At 36.2% G+C, this 20,751-nt stretch overlaps 1 protein-coding gene across 3 annotated transcripts in view; it reads right to left on the minus strand.

The window, feature by feature from the left end:
• MMS22L (MMS22 like, DNA repair protein) overlaps positions 1 to 20,751 on the minus strand; it is a 92,645-nt gene that overhangs the window by 69,544 nt on the left and 2,350 nt on the right. For all 3 annotated transcript variants that reach the window (XM_037392324.1, XM_037392326.1, XM_037392325.1), the window contains exons 3-10: positions 18,880 to 19,005; positions 15,649 to 15,701; positions 12,592 to 12,679; positions 12,318 to 12,495; positions 11,179 to 11,272; positions 9,126 to 9,256; positions 5,733 to 5,846; positions 3,792 to 3,971 (exon numbers count right to left, since the gene is read on the minus strand). In XM_037392324.1, coding sequence (XP_037248221.1) covers positions 3,792 to 3,971; positions 5,733 to 5,846; positions 9,126 to 9,256; positions 11,179 to 11,272; positions 12,318 to 12,495; positions 12,592 to 12,679; positions 15,649 to 15,701; positions 18,880 to 19,005 — 964 coding nt within the window. The remainder of the gene's footprint in view (positions 1 to 3,791; positions 3,972 to 5,732; positions 5,847 to 9,125; positions 9,257 to 11,178; positions 11,273 to 12,317; positions 12,496 to 12,591; positions 12,680 to 15,648; positions 15,702 to 18,879; positions 19,006 to 20,751) is intronic.

Genomic DNA, 20,751 nt, shown 5'->3' on the forward strand with positions numbered 1-20,751 from the left:
TTTCTATCTTTTAACAGATTTTTTTCATTCATATCCCGCTAAATTTACATCCTAACTGCATTCCCTGCTACCCTGGCAATATGTCATGGCAACTGTTTGCAACCCATTGTCGTCAGAGAATATGTAGAATCTACAGCTCTTACTCCAAACCTGCTGGCTTACAACAACATCCCTCCACCCCCAGAGAGTCTAAAATCAACAGAACCTGGACACGTTACAGTGCATAGTGCACCTTACATGCAAGTGCTGCTAAAACCAAAAACTTAAGCTGAGACCCTCTGGGTTCACAGGAAGAATCTTTTACAAGGACTAACAGCTGACTACCCGGAAGAGCCATACGAGGCTTCTCAGCTGGAAGTCCACGTTTGCGTATCTCGCCACATAGTCATTTCAGCTTATTCTATTAAAAGGCAAGAATTCTTAGCCCCAAGTAACTCTGCCTATATTTCCCTAGCCCAAAGTATATTGAAATTGACCCCTGCAATGTTCAGAAGTAGCAAATTTTCTCATCAGGTCCTATTTGGTTTTTAAATGTACAAATCCTGCTTTTCAGAAGAGTGAAGTGGGACCCGAGTGGAAGGTTATGGAAAGGAGACATGCACTGTACATCCCAGTGACTAAGAAACCTGGTCAAAATTTTCTAGTTTAAAAAAATGGTTCCATGTGTATGAAGTATATATTCAACACACCTGACTCATTGCATATTTGAAATTACGTTATATGAGCTAAAGGGGAAAAAATAAAAAGAAGCAAGTCTGAAACCTAATTTAGAATTTTGAAAGCTTTCATAATAACCTCAAGGCCATGCAGACCACATTAAAAAATTGAAAATCTTCCACAGATGACATAGGCTTAGAGGCAATTTTTGCTACAGAGCACATGAATAACCATCATTATGACACATCACCCTCCCACCTCTGATCACAGTTAATTAAAAGAAAGCATGTGTCATGAAGCTATCGCATCAGATGTTTAACAACAAAACAAGACTACACTGAGGCCTGATGTAATTCCACTGACTTCACAAATTTGTATCACAGACTATTTTGTCTTACAGTGGTCAAAGAATGTTTGATGCTGTACTTTGGGGCTAGGGGGAGAACCTAAAGGAATGGTTACCAACAACTACCTATGACAGATTACATTCTTGTGGTGTGTGAAAAGACACTGTTGTTATGGATGGGTTTTCTGTAAGCACCCACAGCACTTAAGTGAACAGGGATCCCTGGACAAACTCACAGCCACACTCAGACAAGTGCGAAGCACAGCTAACAGTTCAAACACAGAGACTACTGGAAACAACAAGAGGAACATGCACAGGATAGTCTCACGTGAAGAAAAAAAATACAAATTGAGACTTGGAAATTCTTTTCTCCCACACGGGCCCTAAGGAAAAAATATTATTTAATGTTGGGCAAGTTAATTTCTGTCACTGTGTCTCAGATTCCTACTTTAAAATAAGAACAACAGGAATTATTTTTTTCCATTCTACATCTGTTTGGCTTATTTAAATTATATAGTGCTTGTGGCAAAAAAATAATCTCTCATGATGCTAAATGCATAGTATATATGAGAGACATCAAAAAAATCCAATGGCCGAAGTATAGAGTATCACTGCATTTTGATTTGGGCATAAAATACAAAAAGCCCTGGATAAACATCTGCTTCACACTGGTTTCTATATTCAACCTGGAAATAACCTTTTCTCTCCATCTAATTCCCTCTAATAAGCAGAGAGCATAGTAATTCTGTCTTCCCAACGTCCCTCAAATACACTGTGGACTGCGGTCCTCTCCCACTACCATAGTACTAGGGCAAAAGGAAGGGAAGCTTGAGACAACCTTCAGTGCTACAATCAGATGTGGTCTGTAATTCTACACTGTATGAACGTGTAAGAAGTTGCTTCATTTTGCCATGGTATTATTAGAAAAGACTGAAACACATGAAAATGAGCAGCCTGCCATGGGATCCTAAAGGATCTGTCAACCCACAAGCAGCATAAGCATCCTACATTCATCAAGTCCTCCAGTCACCAGAAATGATCGTGAGTTTTTCAATTAAGTATATAGTTACCGAGTTACCACGCCTTCCCTATTTTTTTTTTTTAACAGATCAGGGGATTTGCAAGATAAAAATCAATGAAAGCAATTCTTTTATTAGAAAGTCTAACTTCACCTAGGATTAAAAGCCTTCACAGAACTTAAGCATTTTTCATTCCTTTTCTCTTTATATACTAATGCTTTTAAAGATCTAAAGATGAAGGTGAGGGGATTTTAAGTTATCAAAACAAATTGATCAACTGATGTGATCACACTCTTCTCTCTTTACAGATCTGCAGTTCACAAACAGTTTCAAGGTTTTAACATTTCATCCTAAGGCAGGATGGGAAATCATGGTAAAGATCATGGTAAAGATGTTAACAGAAAAAGGATATGACCTTTCCAGTTTTAGGGAATATAAGCAATCCATCTGAAAGGTTAAAAAAAACCCACAAAACAAAACCAAAAAATACAATAAAACCCACCAAGCCAAGAAAAACCCCAAACAAAAATACAATCACCAAATACAACTATAATGAGGCAAAAGATAAAAGAACAGAGGCCAGACAACAGAAGATGGCATGACCAAGTTCTCCCTAGTGCCAATAACATTATCAAACTAAAAAAACCCCAAAAAACCACAAACCCAAACCTAGATTTCTGGGTCTTCAGCTATCTCTTTGGCTTCTAGTCAGCTCCCTCTATAGTCACTTCAGAAAAATTGGCAGCTTTCATAGCTCTGAAAATGGATGATTTGCCTCAGCAAGTGCCTATTTCCTTTCCAATCAATGACTAGGAACTTAAAACTAGACAGGATGAATTTCAGAGTAAGAAACTGAAAGAAAGGTCAGGGTTTCCAAGACCCCAGAACTGCAGAAAACCACAGTGAGGTCCATGAAGTAACTTGATGTATCAGTACCAAGTATGGCCCTACATACATCTTACAGGTGTAGGAATGACATGTGCAGGTCTCATCTAGGTCCCTTACAGAATGCACAGTAACTTCAAGTCCCTCACAAGGAGATTCAGACAAGAACCTGATTAATTAAGAACTAGCCTACTCTAGCCAGTAGGAAAATCTAAGGCCATCTTCTAAATGTCAATGCCTTGTTACCTATTGCCAGAACTTCCAAAACTAAAGCTCAAATTCAACCGTTATTAGACAGACAGGCATTGGTACCACACCGATGAAATGGTATTCAAGAAAATGAAGCTGTATAAACAAATACTTATGTACCTCATCATGCCATTGCTGTGATGCAAAGGGAATGCAATGAGATTGAAATATAGCCACAGCAGAGCTACCACTTTTAGAAAAAAAAAAAGTGACATTAACAATTACACAGTCAATGTTTGAGGTTTATATTTCATACGGTACAATTTAATGTGTTCAGTTCCTAAAACAACAAACCCAGTGAAGCATTTTTGCTGCAGGCAGACAGTCTTAAAACATATGCTACATCATTAAATATATGTGCTACTATCTAGTTGGGATATTTCAAATTTCCTTAATACACAAATCTACTTAATACAACAGGTATAAAACATGCATACATCAGGGGCTCCTGGAATGTTTACTGACCTGTACAAAGCACACCTTAACACCACCAACCTTAAAGGACCTTTTTTTAAGGAGTGTGAAAACTCCTGTATTATAATATTAATTGTTTTCTGTCAACAAAAACAACACAGCAAAGTTAGAAATCTAAATAAATTATAACTTTTAGGTACTTAGAAAAAAAGCATACCCACCTTTTCATCTAGATTTCCATTACGATCAAACTGGTAGAGTGATGCCAGATGACTAATAATCCACCAGCTAAAACTCAATGGATCTTTACACTGAATTGTTTCAAAAACAGACATCCTTTTAGAACTACTTGGCCTTTCAAAGGTATTCTTTAGAGTTTTGTTCACCAAGCTCCAGAAACACTGTAGAAAATGCAAAAGTAAATTTGAACTGTGTTGAATAACAAAGCCTATGTTAACAATTTTCTCTACGATACTGTCCTGTTAGTTAATTTGCTTTTACATAGAACAAGAAAACTGACAGTCATCTCCATATTACCAGAGAAAACCTGGAGCTACTTTATGTCCTTTCTCAAACGCCAGTAGAAAGTAATATGAAAGGACAAGCTTTGCTTACGAGGAAGAACATGGTGTGACATTTCACAGGCAAAATTACAAGCTGATGGAATGATGATATGCAGATGGGATGGTGCACTCACATGAGAGAGTTTCAAGTTCTTTAATAAAGACTTTTTATAACACATTTTTGAAAAACTTTTAGTGCCAGACTAGCCTCAACAAAAAAAAGTAGTAGTAGATGGTAGAGAATCAGTCTGAAAGACAGCAAACTGAGGCTGAAATTCCCTGTTTTGTTCCAAATCTGTTCCAGCACTGACAAACTGATTAATTCTCTTTGGCTCAGATCCCTGTCTATACCATAACACTACTTCTTACAGCCTGTGCCTATCCTCCCTAACTATACAGAAACTCTCTGGGACTTCTTTGCACTTCTATCTCACTCACCTTAGCTGAGCTCTGATCCTAATTTATGCTTCAAAATGCTAGTGCAAATACTTAACAATAATAAATTTTCACTTGGGTTGCCCACCTTTACATCTCATATCATTAATGAGTAAATAGCTATCAATACAAACACTCTACTGTGAAGTACTTGATTCTATAAAAAGTGAACAGTACTCATTGTGCAAATGGCAACTTCATTTTTTATAAAAATTATTTCAGAAAACTTTCAAAGGATGTTGACGCTTCTTCATATTAATTCAGAGAAACATCAGCTCAATTCCAACCACAAGTCAAGAAAGAAAAAGCAAAACACCAGAAAACATTAGCAAAGGAAAAGAACTACATAGAAAAAACATCATTATGCAATGTACAGAATCATGTGGCCACCTAATCTATACTTGGAATACTTAATGCAATCCTGGTACTCTACCATTCCAAATAGGATGTAGTAGTATGGAAAAAGGTTCAAAGAAGGGTGACAAAGATGACCACAGGTAGAGAATGCACCTGTAAAAAGAATGACTGAATATAGTAAGACTCTTCAGCCTAGAAAAGGCAGAAAAAACCTGAAGATACATATAAAGTCATATTGGTCTAAGGAAGAAGATCAACTAGTGATTGGCTCTTCCAATAAAAGTATAAGAGGGCATCAAAAGAAGTCAGCAACTACAAGATTCAAAAACAAAAAACAGGTTGTTCTTGTACAGGTAGTTTAAGTATGGGTATCAAAGACAGAAACATGGGCTAGATGGATCACTGGTCTGACTGTACCTGTGTTTCTAATGCCTGGAGATGAATCGTTGCATGACATCACACAAAAATTGCAAATAATATATTTTTTTTTTAAATGGATAAAGATGGTTTCTCTTGTTCTACCAGAAAACTTTCACAGCCTGTTCCTTTCCTTTGCTTTTCTTAGCACAAGGAGCACTACTTATCAGTGCCCTAGGTCATAACCAAACAGTACACTGCAAAGAGTCAGGACCTGATGCACATTCAAGACGGCAGCCTAAAGCATCACAGTTAGCAGCATAAAGCAAATATGAAGTTCAGTTCTATCATCAGAGATGTGAAGTAGTGCATTCATGGCGATCTAGGAACATTTGGCAACTATACTGCATATGTAACATGCATGCATATATAACAGTATTCTTCCACTACCTCTGTGTGAGGGCCCTTATTTCTGTGGTCCAGCAGCTGAATAAGTAGAATCCATAATTCTTTAACGCAGGTACAGGGATAATGGTGACTAGTAAGAGCCTCAGAAGGTCTCACCTGAAAGAGAATATGCAATACAATTATTCAAAGTGTTATTTTTTAAATTGCATTTTATGTACAAGTATTTCCTCTGGTTTTGGCTGTTCGGGTTTTTTTGCAGTTAAATATAGCTACAATTACATGCTGAAAGTGCATTATTTCATTAACATCCAAAATATCTCTCTCATACTATAAAGACTGTTTCCTAATTCTGCATAAGTTACAAGTTGTGTTATTTCTTAGTTTCTTCTGAGCCACTTTCAAACATTATTTAATCAAATGAAAATGGGATTCTGAGGCCTAAATGAAAAGGAATTGCAATAAATACTGATTCACTGTCTGACAGTAAGGAAAAGAGAAAATGACTGATTACATTTTCTTGATGTTCTTGGGAAGACAAGAAAAAGATTTCAAATGATTTAATAGCTATTATTGTTGTTATTTTTAACTGAAAAATCCTTAATGACTAGGCATAATGCTAGAAGAATATGTTTTTGTTGGCATGAGGATGTTAATGTTCCCACAACATTTCACAAAATCTGCTTTTCGGTAAATTTACTGCAAGGCATTCTTTTAATATGCAGAAAACAGCATCTTTCAAGTCACATACGTTATTTGATTACTATTCCATATTTAACAAAATTCACTCAGACTGATGCATTTCAAATAGTTTTCTTGTGATTCATCTTTCAGTTTTACATTTCCTGAATTGTGAAACAAAATAAGCAAAACAGCAAAAGGAAGTGCTAAATACATAAACATTCTCTGTAAGCTTTAATGTTTAAGACCTATTAGTACTGTACTTGAAATAATCATAGTATAGACAAAACTTAATTTACTCTTAGGACCTATGAATGCACTGAACTGTACTCAGAGGTGGTAAAAATGGTGAGAAAAGCTTTGCTTAACTAGCATAATTCAGCACATTTATATCAGAAGGACACAATGGTAGAAATGTAGAAAGAGAAGCAGCAAGATAAAGCGGCTCATACTCAATTTATTCCTAAAGAATTAGTAGCACAAGTTTGAATAAATCAGCTTACACCCCTCTAAAGCAAACAGAGGGGAACAGGCACCCAGAGAGACTAATTCATCTTACTCACTGCAGGAAAGAGAACAGTTGCTATCCTTCCCTGACAAGAAAAAGAACTGGGATGACTAGTTTAGCCAACTGACTCCTAGACACCTAGATCTGATGAGATGAATCCTGTACTTTTATATCCTCATGCTCTTCCTGCTCCATTCATGCACAAATATTCTCAAATCACACTGGTACTTCAAATCACTTCTGAATTTGGAAACCTAATGGTGTAAATTAAAAATTAAATCAAAATACGCAATGCCAGTGACAGCAGTAGTAGTATTGAAGAGACATTACAGAAATAGGAGTGAATGACTAAAAAACACAGTAACAATTAGAAGAAGAAGTGTATCACCAATAGTTTCAAATCTGTGTAACATTCTGTACGGATACAGACTTTACCTTTAGAATAATACAACTGCTGTTTTCATACAGCTCCTAATCAGGTTTAAATACCAACCACTTACTTAGAAGTACTAACTTATACGTATTTGTAAGTGTGACACACAATTTTTTTTTTCTCTCTGTATAAGAACACTGCAACATCCTGAGTTCAGTCTCTTGGTAAGAGTGGTTGTAACTTCAAATTGTGGCTACTGTTTAGACAACAGAGCTCTGGTGTCAGAGATGTGGCTTCTGAAAATAGGAAGAAGATATCCAAGGATATATATTTCTCCACCAAACGTATCTCAGAGCACAATGGGCTCACTACACAATCCACTCAGTACACGATCCAAGTCAAGTGTCTTGATACCAGAGCTGCCCAAGAAACAGATCTGAAAATATGAGTCTGGAGGATTAAAGTTTATGTCTCTTCTTCCAAGGATAGCCACAAATGTTAAGAGTTGCACTTCTCAATAATCACAGCCAAAATCTTAATAACATGCTTTAGTGATGAGCTGGCAGTGTCATCTATTATGTGTATCAGTTGTGTTTTCAACAGTTTTGAGGGATGCTACTTCCACTACTGGATTATAGCAATGAATATACACTAGAGGAGGCACCATCTGAAGAGACGTTATCCAGCTGAAGTGCAAGCTCCACTTCAGAAATGAATCTCAAACAGAACTAGTTCAAGCTGTGCGGCCCAAGCCTAGGGAAAGCTGAAGAAAAAGTGGTGGTAAAACAATCTTCTCTTTGTAATATGTCTCTGTGGAAGTAGGGTGAATCTGTCATTTTAACATCTGACAGTTCAAAGCCTATTATCAAGCACAATGGTCAACAGATACTATGTGAATCTTCCTTTAACAAAATCCCTTTAACTCTCATCTATTTGCCTTTTGATGGGGGAGGAGGTTGCAGTATTATCTGATAATTTAATAGATCAAAACTGACTTTTAAAAGGTAACAGAAGACTGTATGGAAGGATCATTTAAAAGAAGTTATCAAATGCTAGTACAGTCATTCCCCCTGGCCCCAGCAATAGAGATATGAAAGAAGGGGGACTCCATTTTTCATGTCTCTGTACTAGGAAAACACATATTATACAGTGGTCACTGCTACTTTTTCTGAGAATTCAGTCCTGCACTCGTGGATCACACATGCCGATCTAAAGCAGGTTTCACAATGACACAGCCAAAGAAGATTACACAGCTCTTTTACTAGCTGCTATATGATGCTGTTATGACTTTCTAGCTTTGGAGGGCTCAAAACAAAGTGAGAAAAACACTGCAGCTGTAGAAGAAAAGAAAAAAGAAAAGAGGACAAGTTTTCCCTTGACAAATGTAGAACTGCTGTACCAGAAATATGAGGTTGTGGAAATAGGAACAGTGCAACAATCAACTGAATATGACATTCTGTAAATGTCCAGTTAGCTTATTGCCAGGATTACAGTTACTCTCTTTTTGTTCCTGTTGAAGAGAGTATGAAAAGATTATTTTTTTTTTTGTATCTATAGTTCTAAACCTTTTAGACCGTGCCATGTTTGGCATTAAACCTGGAACACTGAACTTAGGAAATGTGGCATTCACTTCTGCTCTGTACACAGTGCATTTCAATATTACTCTCTCATTCAACTGCCAGATGGTCATGAATAAATATAACACAATTTTAGCTCCTAACAAATAACACTTTTTAAAACATGGAGATACAAACCACACATAACATTTAAAACTTCGTAGTAAGAAGTCATCTATGCACTGGTGCAGTATCTAATTCATATGGTTCCCAATACACAGCACCTAACTGCCTGTGTCCTATATAAAGAAAAAAGTTACCTTTATAAACTTGTTGATGGATAAGCTTATTAAATCAGATATGAGATTTCCACAGTGTGCTTCAAATAAACTGACACTTGTTAAATTCTCTCCAGTTAGATTTATGAAATGGTTAGCATATACAACTTGTCCTAAAAAAGAAAAGAAAATTAGACCTATTTAGTCCTGGATTTGTCTGTAGGAATACAAGACAGTAATTTCTATTCTATTCTATGTATTTTAGAACTGTTTGTTGAGCTGTATGCAATTGTAATTTACAGACTCATTTGGGAAAGTTCATGCACCCTTTATTATTATACTGAAGTCTGGTATTATTCTGGTTGACAGTAAAATAGTTTGGCACTTCACAGCCTTTTATTGGCACAGTTTTTGCAGTGGAATAAAGATTTATTTATCTGCAAGTTCCTCTTTATCACATGCCAGTGCGCATGTTCTGAAATCATGACACATTTTGCAGATAGGCAACTTGATGACAAACAATTCTGGAGAGGTCTAACACTTTCCTTTGTATGTGTTGATGTAAAAAGCTGGCATGATCATATTCCAACTTGAGCATTTGTAGACATTAAGACAGATAAAAGAGGCTGTAAGATCTTATCCTACAAGCTTTTCAACAGTACAACTCCCTTGACATCAGTGGAACAGAAGATATGTAGAACGAGCCTGTATTTTATTCTTGGAAATGCAGGGTGAAGCCCTGAACCCATTTATCCTGCCACTGGTCTCACCAGTGTGAAGTTTCTACTCGGCATACTTTACAGAACGACACGAGATCCTAAGAAATTCTACAAGGCACATAAGAATACAAGACAAAATAATATACACAGAGATACAAAGCAAGAGCTTTCCTCCTATAAAAATGGATTACTGCATTATTACTCAGAACTTTACCTAAAATAAATATAGAATTCTGGACAATAAATTGCCTCCAACAGTTTTCTCATCCTTTCTTCAAAAGGCTCCAAAAAGGAAAACAGGTTATCCCACAATGGATCATAGAAGAAACTTAGAATTATAGAACAGCCAACCCACACATTATCCAGTAGCACTGATATACAGAAACAGTGAAGATGCATTAACCTGAGGGAATCGGTGTTGTGACAGCACTTGGAGCAGGTGAAAGTTAATCCAAGAGTTTAGACACAGTACCAGTTACCCAGGCTAAATATGCAGTGCATTCTTTCTAGACCTCTATGTTATTCCAACTGTTGGAATTCCTACATGGAACTTATATTGATAATTTATAATAACAGGGTGGGGATGGTGAATGTTTGGTTGTGGAGACACCATTATTATAGAAGAAAATACATTTTTGTGATTTATTTTGCTAGTGTGGACATGAACAACAGATACAATTCTCACAAAGCAAATTAAGTTTTTTTCTGTATTCTAACAATTCTTCCTCAGCAAACTGATCTACTTAGAAGTTGGGTTCTTCAGCTGCCTTCTATGACCTTTTTTATCTTAGTCTTATCAATCTACTTTTTGCCCTTTCAAAGTCTTTAAAAAAAAAAAAAAAGAGAGAGAGAGAAAAAAGGTATTGCCTTGCCCTTTTCTTGCTGTACTTTTACAAGCTCCTCGGACTGAGGCTTCTTTTGCCCAGTATTGCACATGGGTAACCATACAAATTCTCCACTCTAAGATTCTTAATCCTGGTCCATCCTTGGATACTTTTCCTACATTGTATTCATCAAACTGCTGTTCACTATTATGTATCCTGGATCTCTGCAAATGCATTTTCATTTGCAATGTCAAAAAGTGCATTGTTTTTAAACATGTAATATGCTGTAAACATCAATTGAGAACAAACTTTGTAATCCTGGTCAGGTTTTGATAGAACAAATTCCTAATACTATTTCATTTAATTTGAGCCACACAAAGATTCAAAGAACCAGCCACCACATTTCACTTTACCCCATTAAATATAGCCATGCTTAAAAGCTACTAAAAGTAGTAAATGATTCTGGACAAATTAAGATGAGAAGTCTAGGCAAGTCATATATACAAGAATAAGTTCCAAGGGAAAAAAAAAAACAAAACTTTGCACACTTACTCATCATTTTTTCACCTAGTACATGAAGAACTTCCAGTACTAGCCACTTAATATCCAAGTGGAGGTGTAGAAAATGCCATGATGGGGGAAAGACCTGCGATTAGAAATGCACACACTTATTTATATTTAACATTTCTTCAGCAAATCCTGGATACTGTACTAAGACACATGAAGATGGGCGTACATTTTGCCCAACAGTGAGCATTATGGACATCTATGATCAAATGCACTGTAACATACCAACATTCCATTCATTTAAAGAAGAAAAAAAGAAACAAAAAACCTTCATGACAATTAATTCTGTCTGTAGAAGATGTTCGTGAAGTCTTTAATCTGATTTAAACTACAATTTAAACACAATGCATTGATTAAACTTGACAGACAACAGCACCCTTAGTTATCCTTTCCAGAGAAGTATTAGGTCGCACACAAACTACTAAAATGCACTCAAAGTAATTCCAGCATTTCAAAATTCTCTTCCTTGAAGTTTACTTGAGCTGATGAAAGAAATCGTAATTTCAACAGTGGCCCTACTGACAACCCAAGCAATCAGAAAAAATCAAAATGCTGCTTCTCAGTGGATCATTCCTCTCCAGATACTAGTTTATGCGATCCAAGACTGAAATTCCTTCTTTCTTTCTTAACTATTTGAAAGCATTAGTTATTATATGTATGCACAAATCTTAATGGTGTATACTTCACTGGAGTTTAATGTTGCCACGCCTACTTCCATGTCTGCCCTTTTCTTCTTTATATGCATGATGTTTTCCTATGTTGAATCAGATTTCAGAATGTATTTTTATAAAGTGCCCCTCCTACTGGGAAAGGTCAGAAATGTTAACCATTAGTAAGCCTACTTATCTACCTGAAATTGTTATTATCATTTGTATAGTGTAGGGAGAATTCTAAAAGCTATAAAACATAAAAATTAATAGATAAATAAAAACAACAACAGAAAATCCAGGTCTCATTTGTTGTATTTGCCAAGTATGGGATGGCACTTATAAAGGGGAAAAAAAGCAGAATATAAAGTGTAAATTCAATTCCAGCCTGAAGAAAGATTAATTCTTATTCAGCCAAAATTTATCAAGTTGAATACGTACACAAAAAAAATTATTAAAATTATCAAAGACATCAACCTTTGCCTGATGTTGAATAGTAAATGCTGCCAGGACAGTACTAGGGAGTTCACAAAGGTGACCAATGTGCATGGTTAAAGCATGAAGCTCCTCCACCAACACTGATGGTAACTGTGCTTCTAGTTCTTCATATGGATGGAGCATTCCATTGTTTTCCAATTTAGGGGGTTCCAGATACCTGAACACACATACAAAGACACATAATCAGAAAACATATAAGAAGCAGCTGCACAAAGCTCAGTACATCAGTTAGTAAACTGTGTGCAAATCTCACCTGAAGATGAAAACTTTCACATAATGCAAAAACTCAACACATTGGTGCCTGATGCTCTCTGCTTCAGAGTGCAAATTTGCAGCTTGACCTGGAGTAAAAGAGATAAATAGCTTAAAGCAGATGTGCCCACACTGTGACTCATTTAAGACATGCATTCTCCACAGAAATTAAACCAGACCACTGGAAAGCCACTCTCTTTTCTGAGGACAGCTTGGGAGGCAGCTGGTGGTAAACATGCACTTGTAAATGTCATTGCATTTGCATGCAATGTAAATGCCAGAGGGATCCATTCTTCATCTTATCCTCTCAGGCTCATACCCAGATACAGAGGGAAAAGAAGGATTCCAGCCCCTCAAGAAAGGTGGCAGAGGCAAGCAAGCAGTGCTAGAAGAATTCATTCAGCCCTACTGCCCTGCTTCCTGTCTGCTTCCAAGACACCTTCAAAAAAGGTATGTCTGAAAAATTCTCAGCATCCTTTTTATTGGGGGACTTAAGCAGGTGGACTTATTTGGAAACATGCTTTGTAACTTCTCTTCCTAGGAAGCATCACATTGTTGCACAGTGCCTTAAGATGTGTAATGCTAAGAGCCATCCATGTACAATCCTGTAGCCTGCCTTTCCCTTGCAGCTCTGTACCCTTTCAGCCAGTTATTGTGGCTACGTCTCCTTTCCTTTGCCCTCTGAAGCTGTTGTTCTCATGGTGTTATCCTCCTTGTCTTGCACCTGCAAGCTCAAACACCATCGTTACAGCAGATTCATTGGAATCGTTTGCCATTGGTGTGAGAATCACTCTTTATTTATTCCTGCACCTTGCCTTGTAGCTTTCAGTTTATATTACAGAAAGATGAAACTTTGTGCATAACCAAGCAGATACAGTCATTTAAATACCCAGTAACTACTGCCCAACAATATATATACAGAAAAGCATAGCAACCAGTCAGCCTGCAACACTTGTACCTGATTAAGCACATGCTAATCATTAAGAGCATCATAAATGGGAACAGCAAATGAGAATTTTGAGCAAGCCCCAGTGAAAGCGTATTGCGCTAGAGCCGATCTGTGGCAAAAACTCTTTGTCACCTACTACTGCTCGTCCAGGGAAAGGCAATCACCTTTGCTCCTCTCCCCAGCTGACCACCGGGGATTCTTCCCTTCCCTTTTTCTTGCTCTCCCCTCCCTCTTTGCTTCCCCCCATCCCCTCCAAGTAATCTTGAGGTTCATATATACCACTTGTTATGGATGCCACAAATAAATTTGTGCGTATAAGCCTACCTCAATATCTTCTGAACACCACCACTCACTGAGTGAAGCAAATCAACTGGTACAACTACCATAATATTCTAGCGTACAGCCTACCCCCACGACAGAAGCAGCCATGGGTTCTGCCATGCTAATGAATCATAAGTTTCAGAGGCTCAGATCACTCTGCTGAAAAGGAATTCTTTATACATATTACAGCTGCTTTGTACCAACAACAAATATTTTATCCTAAGTTCTCAGAAGTTCTGTTTAAGCAAAATTTTAATTACAGTGTTTCACTACAAAATCTGTTGCATAATGTCATAAATCATTGAGCAATAAAGTAAGTGGAACAAAACAGGAACAGCAGAGTGTTAAGAACAGATCAGGCATTTTCAAAAAAGACAAAATAACACAGAGCATAAGACAAGATTTTATACAGCTTCCACATTACAGTCTCAGTACCAAGGTTCCAAAGCTCATTAAAACTGATAGGAAATTGAATTAAGTGTACAAAATTTATAACTGTATGAACATATATCCACAACAAAGATTTACTGAGCTAAAACTCCGAACAGTGGCAATAGCTCATTTATCTAAGACATCATAATACCTAACATCACACTGCCTGATCATTTTGAGTATTCTAATACTCATGACAGTCCTCTGCTACTAGCCTGGTTGTATAAAGGGCGACTTCAGTCCCCTACATGTCAGTGACTTGCTCTAAATCACAAAGAAAGCCTGATGGAAAGCATAAAATCCAACAGTTATTTTACTAACTTATTTGACAAGAGGAAGAACAGGATTCAGAGAACAGAATCAAACAGATGCTTAAATTTAAGGGAAAAAGAACTACAGAAAAGTTTCGTGGTGTCCAGCTACCATATAAATAAAAGTTCAAATGTAATCGAATAAAGTTGAATAAAGGCTATTTCCATTTGTGTATTAAATGTCAGCAAAATCAGACTTTAAAGATACAATCAACAACAATGTATGAAAAAAACTTGATAAATTCATACCAACGATTTAAATGGGAGAGCATGACATTACCAAACCAAAATAATGTGTAAAAATATTCACTTGTACTCTTAGAACACTAGCAATGTATCTGTAATGAGAAGATACTAAGGACAGTTTATTTCTGAGTAATTACTGAACTTCTCAACTTGCTAAGTAATTCAGCCTTCAAACTTACAAGCAGCCCAAGGCTGCAATAATCCTTCAGAAACATACTGCTTCTCATGTCTTAGTATTTAATTGAAACAAAGTGTTCTGTAGTAATCCCATTATATTGATCCTGCTGCAAAGATAAATTGTTTGTAAATAACACTAAATTAAGCAAATAACTAACTTGGTTATACGTAAGCCAAGAGAACTCTGAAAAAAGCCCCAACCCACTACCTTTGTAACTACAATAGTTATTGGGAGTTTTGATGCAACTTTGCCTTTTCAATTAAATGAGTTCACAGTTTTGCCTTAGGGGTGACATCATAGCTCAAGTCAAATTAAAACTGCCCACTCAGGTCAGTAAGGTCTGGATTGCCCAGTGCACCTACTATACAGGCAGATCTGGTTCCAAATTGACTCACAACATTTCCACTATCTTTCCACACTACTTTATATCCATCTCTTGGTTGCCTGTACTTGGACCCTTACTGCAGGTTTACACTGGTTATACACTGTTCTGTGGCACACTCCATGCCATAAGCCCTCGGTCAAGATTCAAAGCACAAGTGTGATCTGTGACAATATACTTTATAATAAAAAAGTAGTCAGATACCTGTCCCCATGTCAAATTAAATGTGTTAAACTTACCAAAATCAGATGAACTCATTTTTACTAGGTTTTCCAGTCTGTCTATCTGTTGCCTAATTAAAAGAATACAAAGGTTTATGGTATTTATATAGGTTAAAGCTGTTTAAAAGTAAAAACTACATTTCAGTAAGATCCAAACAGAACAGAGGTGAGAGGTATTTCTTCCTTTGTATTTCTGAAAAAGCTTACAGAAATGTAACTTACGAAATAATAATAGTGGAAAGCAACAGACACATCCAATTGTGAAAGGATTAAAATGGACAGAGTTTTTGCTTGTTTTTACAACATTAAACACAGTAACAAATACAAAATTAACTAAATATGAGGGAAGGAAAAAGCAACCACACACACAAAAACCCCAAAAGCAATTCCTTGTAAGTGATCTTTCCACAAGCATTAATCAACTTCGTATTTGACCACAGAATAAAACTCAAAAGTTAGCCCTCATGGCATATGCTCAGTATACACTGAATTAATTCACCTGTGTATGAACACTAGTAAATTGTTTCCACAGCTTTTCCCACTTCCTCTTTAGGGTGGTCTGCTGCTTAACTTGAGCACAAAAGATAAAAAGCAACAAATATAGTAGAATAAAAGGAGGAAGTGTCTCTAGAAAAGTTAAAACTCAGTTCGGTTTTGGAGGGGAGAGAGCATTTTTAAAGAAGCTGCTAATTACCACTGCAAATGAAAATTTAAGAAAGCTGTAACATAGGTAAGCACTCAGCCATATTCTGCAACAACTGTTATTTTCAAGTGGTCGTCAAGTATAGTCTCCGCAGAGATAATGTGGTAGTAAACTGAATACATGAAAAGCACAACTGTGTAAGACAGATTTTTGAAAGAAAATGCTGCATAAATTGAGGAAGGAGCTCTCTGCTTTGTTTCGTATACAGTCAAAGCAGCAACTACTGAAGGATTCAAAAACAGGATACTTGGATACAACACAGATCAATTGTTCTTATGGAAAAAAAAAAATCTGAAAACTAGGAAGTGCCCACAAGGACCCAATACCCCAGGTTGTAACCTGCATATTAAAGGGCAGGCACACTTTAAAAGTATCTCCCCTAACTATTCCTTCCTAGGATAAAATCATGTCAGCTACCCGAGATTACCTTCAGTCACTTATGTGGGTTGTGGGGTTTTGCTGTTCATTTTGTTCTGAAATCAATGCTGAATTTGTGCATGATTTTTTCCAAGTATTTCAACCATGTAGAAAGGAGGTAAGACTAAAGCAGGAAGACTTTATGAAAAAGGCTGAAGGTTAGAGAGAGAATGTCAGAAAGGAGCCACACAAGTTTAAAAAAAAAAAAAAACAACTCTCCACTGAATTGACAAGACAGAATACAGTGGGCTGATTAAAAAAAAAGAAAAAAGCACAAACCGGGCATGAGAAGCATAACAAAGATATCATCAGTTAAATAAGTAATTTTAATTTCAATTTTCCATTTGCATTTTTACCTCAAAGATTGATCCTCATGGTTGTTAATCATTAAATCACTCGATTTGCAAATAAATATTCTGACAGTTAAACTGGTACTGCTGTTCATTAATCAAAGATATATTTTCTTAATATACCCATTTAAGTGGTTATGTAGCTGTTACTCACTTTGACTTACACATCCTCAATCACACAAAAAAACCACAGGTAAGAATTCTTTTTATTGTGCAATTAAAGTTTTTAACTTGCAGTTCTGCTGCATAATATCATTATTTACTACAATATTTAAAAATGTGAAATAACAGTCTTTAATATTTACACACACACATTAAAAAGACTAGATTACTGTAAGCATGTATTTCAACATAGATATTACCTGTACTTCATAAACCAAACTATTTACAGCCACCCTGTCCTCAAGAATCATTGTAACTTGTACTCAAAGCACACGTTTTCTACAATGTAAAAAGAATTTTTCCTACTTCCAGTTGTCAACTGGTCTATAAATGAAAGTGCTCCATTTTATGACTGAACAAATGAACTGAGATAATATCCTTGATGAGGGACTTGTCACACCAAAAGACAGCTTAGCAACCAAACCCTCATAGCCAAGGGTCAGCTGAAAACCATTACTCCTACCAGTTCAGTAGGTTTTAAAACACTGAATAACTTAAAAAACACAACAAAATATATTATGCCTTACATTCATCTCTATTACAATTACAGAGCAGTTTATATCACAGGGAAAAAAAAAAATCAATTTAATTCAACAGATCAACTATATCACTGTCACTGCCCAATGATTTTATGTTAATAAACAGATAAGACTAAATGCTGAAAGGGATACAGTATTTCTTTTAACTAAGTTATCCTCCTGTCTCCTTCATTAGCAGATATTTATAATTTTTTTTTTTTTAAATCACAGTGAAGTCAAAGCTTGCATCAGACAAGCAAAGCTAAATAATACTGGTTTTAATATACTTCCTGCCATCTATGCCATCAGGTTTCAGTAAGCCAGACCCTATTAGTGAAGTTTCACATCATGCCCTTGGTCATACCCTAAAGGGATGGAAGAATCCATTGTAATCAAAAGGAATGATGGAATATATTGTGGAATCATACAAAAGCTCCTCTCCTATCCACTCTCTGTATGTGCTGTACATCCTGAGGATTATCAGTAGCAAAGAGGATTATCGGTGATCTGTGTATTTGCATTGACCAGATTAAACATCTACATTGAATTAGTCAAACACTGAGTAACTGTATCTGAAAAGATTGCTGAAGCTATCCTAATCCAAAGAATTGAAGAAAGTGCTGCATCCAGCATTTACAGTATTTGATTTTTAACCTCCACTTTTCTTTATGCACAAAAAAGGACTTAAAACCTTCAAAAGACAACTTCAGTTATATGGGTAGCACAATCTCATTCAAGGAAATCTTATATAGTTTATTCATATATTCTGAAGTTAGAGACTTCTACATTAATCACAATGTTGTTGTAATAATTATACTCTACCAATTTTTATCTGGTGATGGCTAAGATATGCACCACACTGCTTAGAAACTTATTATTAAAAATCTGTGACACAAAATTTACTTCTTCCTGTAACTCCATCTGCGTCTTACCCTTCACTTACTAGAGCATTAGATAGACAGTATAATCTTTCTGGATACACTGCATAGCCGACAGTCTTTTATAATTGAATTATCAAAAACTTGAAAAGTTTTACATTCTTAAGGTTTATATTATTACAGAAGCAGATTAATTCTAAAATACACTAATGTTACCATACCTAAGTAAGCCAAAGAGAAGTCCACAGGATTCAACTAATGCCATTTCAGTAACCCACTGAAAGCCAAACATTTCCACTACATCTTCTTCATAGTCATTTGGAGAAGGATCTAGTCTCAGCAAAACCCTGTAAAATAGAGCCAAGAATACTCAAACATTCCCCAGTAATAAAGCTATAGAATACAGTATCTACAGCTGGCTTACGTACCACTGATATTTTATCAATTTATCAGCAACATGCATACTATAGATAGGAAGGAGCAGCAGTGCTCTCAAAAGACAAGACTGTTATATCTTTTATAGCAATACGATATATAGTACATAAAATATGACAACTTCTAGCTTCAAGAGCATAAAAACATTATATAGTCATAGGACACAGTATATTTTAGAATCAAATAAAAATTAACAACCTACCACCTTGAAGCACCTTCATCCTTAAAAGGGGCTAAGACATAACATACAGACTGTACTTACCAGAAGAGGCTGCTACATGAGGTAACATACTCCACTGGAAGTGTATATTTGGAATCAGTCTCAATGTACACTACATACCTAATAACTAATGCTAGAACATGCATTTGCTCTTTTATATACATTTAATAATATTTATTTAGAACGCATTAATAAAAACACACTTTTATGCAGGTAAACTGATGAAGGTCACAAAATCTGACTTAATATAACTTTAACGCTAGGCCATGACTACCCTTTGTTCTGGCTAAAGGAAAAATAAATAAAATCAGAATTACCATTTCACTCTAAGTCAAGAAAATCAGCCATCTGTGTAGATTGTTAAAACATTAATAATTGTGCAAATATAAAAATATTTATTAATGTGGTTTCAAAAAAATAAATCACAGCAAGCTGTATAACAACAACAAAGACATCAGAGGAAATTATTTCAGAATTTTCCCCACTGCCTTTCATAAAATACTTCAGTATAGGTGAAACTGAATTCACTAATATTCAAGAAGTATTTCAGTTTTCAAAAATAAAAAAAACATACTGGGCAAGCACTTAGTTTCATTATATTACACACCAAATTCATATTCTTCTTGAACTATGCACTATTAAAAGTTCAGTTCTCAGAGGCAAAAAGAGCATTTGCTGAATAATCAGCTCAATCTCCCATAACATCTGTAGTTCACTTGGTAACTGCCTAAACACTGGTCTATTTTAAAGCCTTTAGCAATTAAAGCCTTTAGCAATTAAATCCAGTTACTCCTGTTCTAGATAATTAAGACAAAGTCGTCCCTCGCACACACACTTTTCCAAGAATTTACAATCCAAGTAGACAACGTGCATAAGTGGCAGGTGAACAGTATTATCATGACTGTAGTGATCTGGGAAACCTGTCTACATGCAGACTCCTGAGTCAGTTTTCACATGAAATTGTCATGAAACGCTTCTTTGTCAGTGCGGAATCCACTAGTGATATGTTCATGCAGACACAGGCTCTCTCAGTACTTTACTTGACATCAGCCTGAATGAATGTGCTCTGATCCAACAAAAAACCCCAATATGATAAATAAGGCAGGGAATGGCGGAGGTACAGGGGAAACCCCTTTAAGGCTTTACAGAAAAGGCTGTGGAAATGAAGGGTAAAAAACCACTCCAAATAACAACACAAAATATGAGGCCTGGCAGGCAGGCAGACAGACAGAAAGATTATGCTTTTGTAGGAAAAATAAGACAACCCCTGCAGGATCAGCAAATGACACAGACAACTAAGCTGGATCACAGACAGTAAAGAAGACAGTAACTAAACCAAAGTAACATTCTGGAATTTCACAGAAAATACTTACTTGTTATCCATCCGACTTCTGAACCTGAAACCCAGAATGCATGCATCTTTGAGAAAGATGGACTT

Source organism: Falco rusticolus, chromosome 6, assembly GCF_015220075.1.
Source record: "Falco rusticolus isolate bFalRus1 chromosome 6, bFalRus1.pri, whole genome shotgun sequence".
Classification (NCBI taxonomy): domain Eukaryota; kingdom Metazoa; phylum Chordata; class Aves; order Falconiformes; family Falconidae; genus Falco; species Falco rusticolus.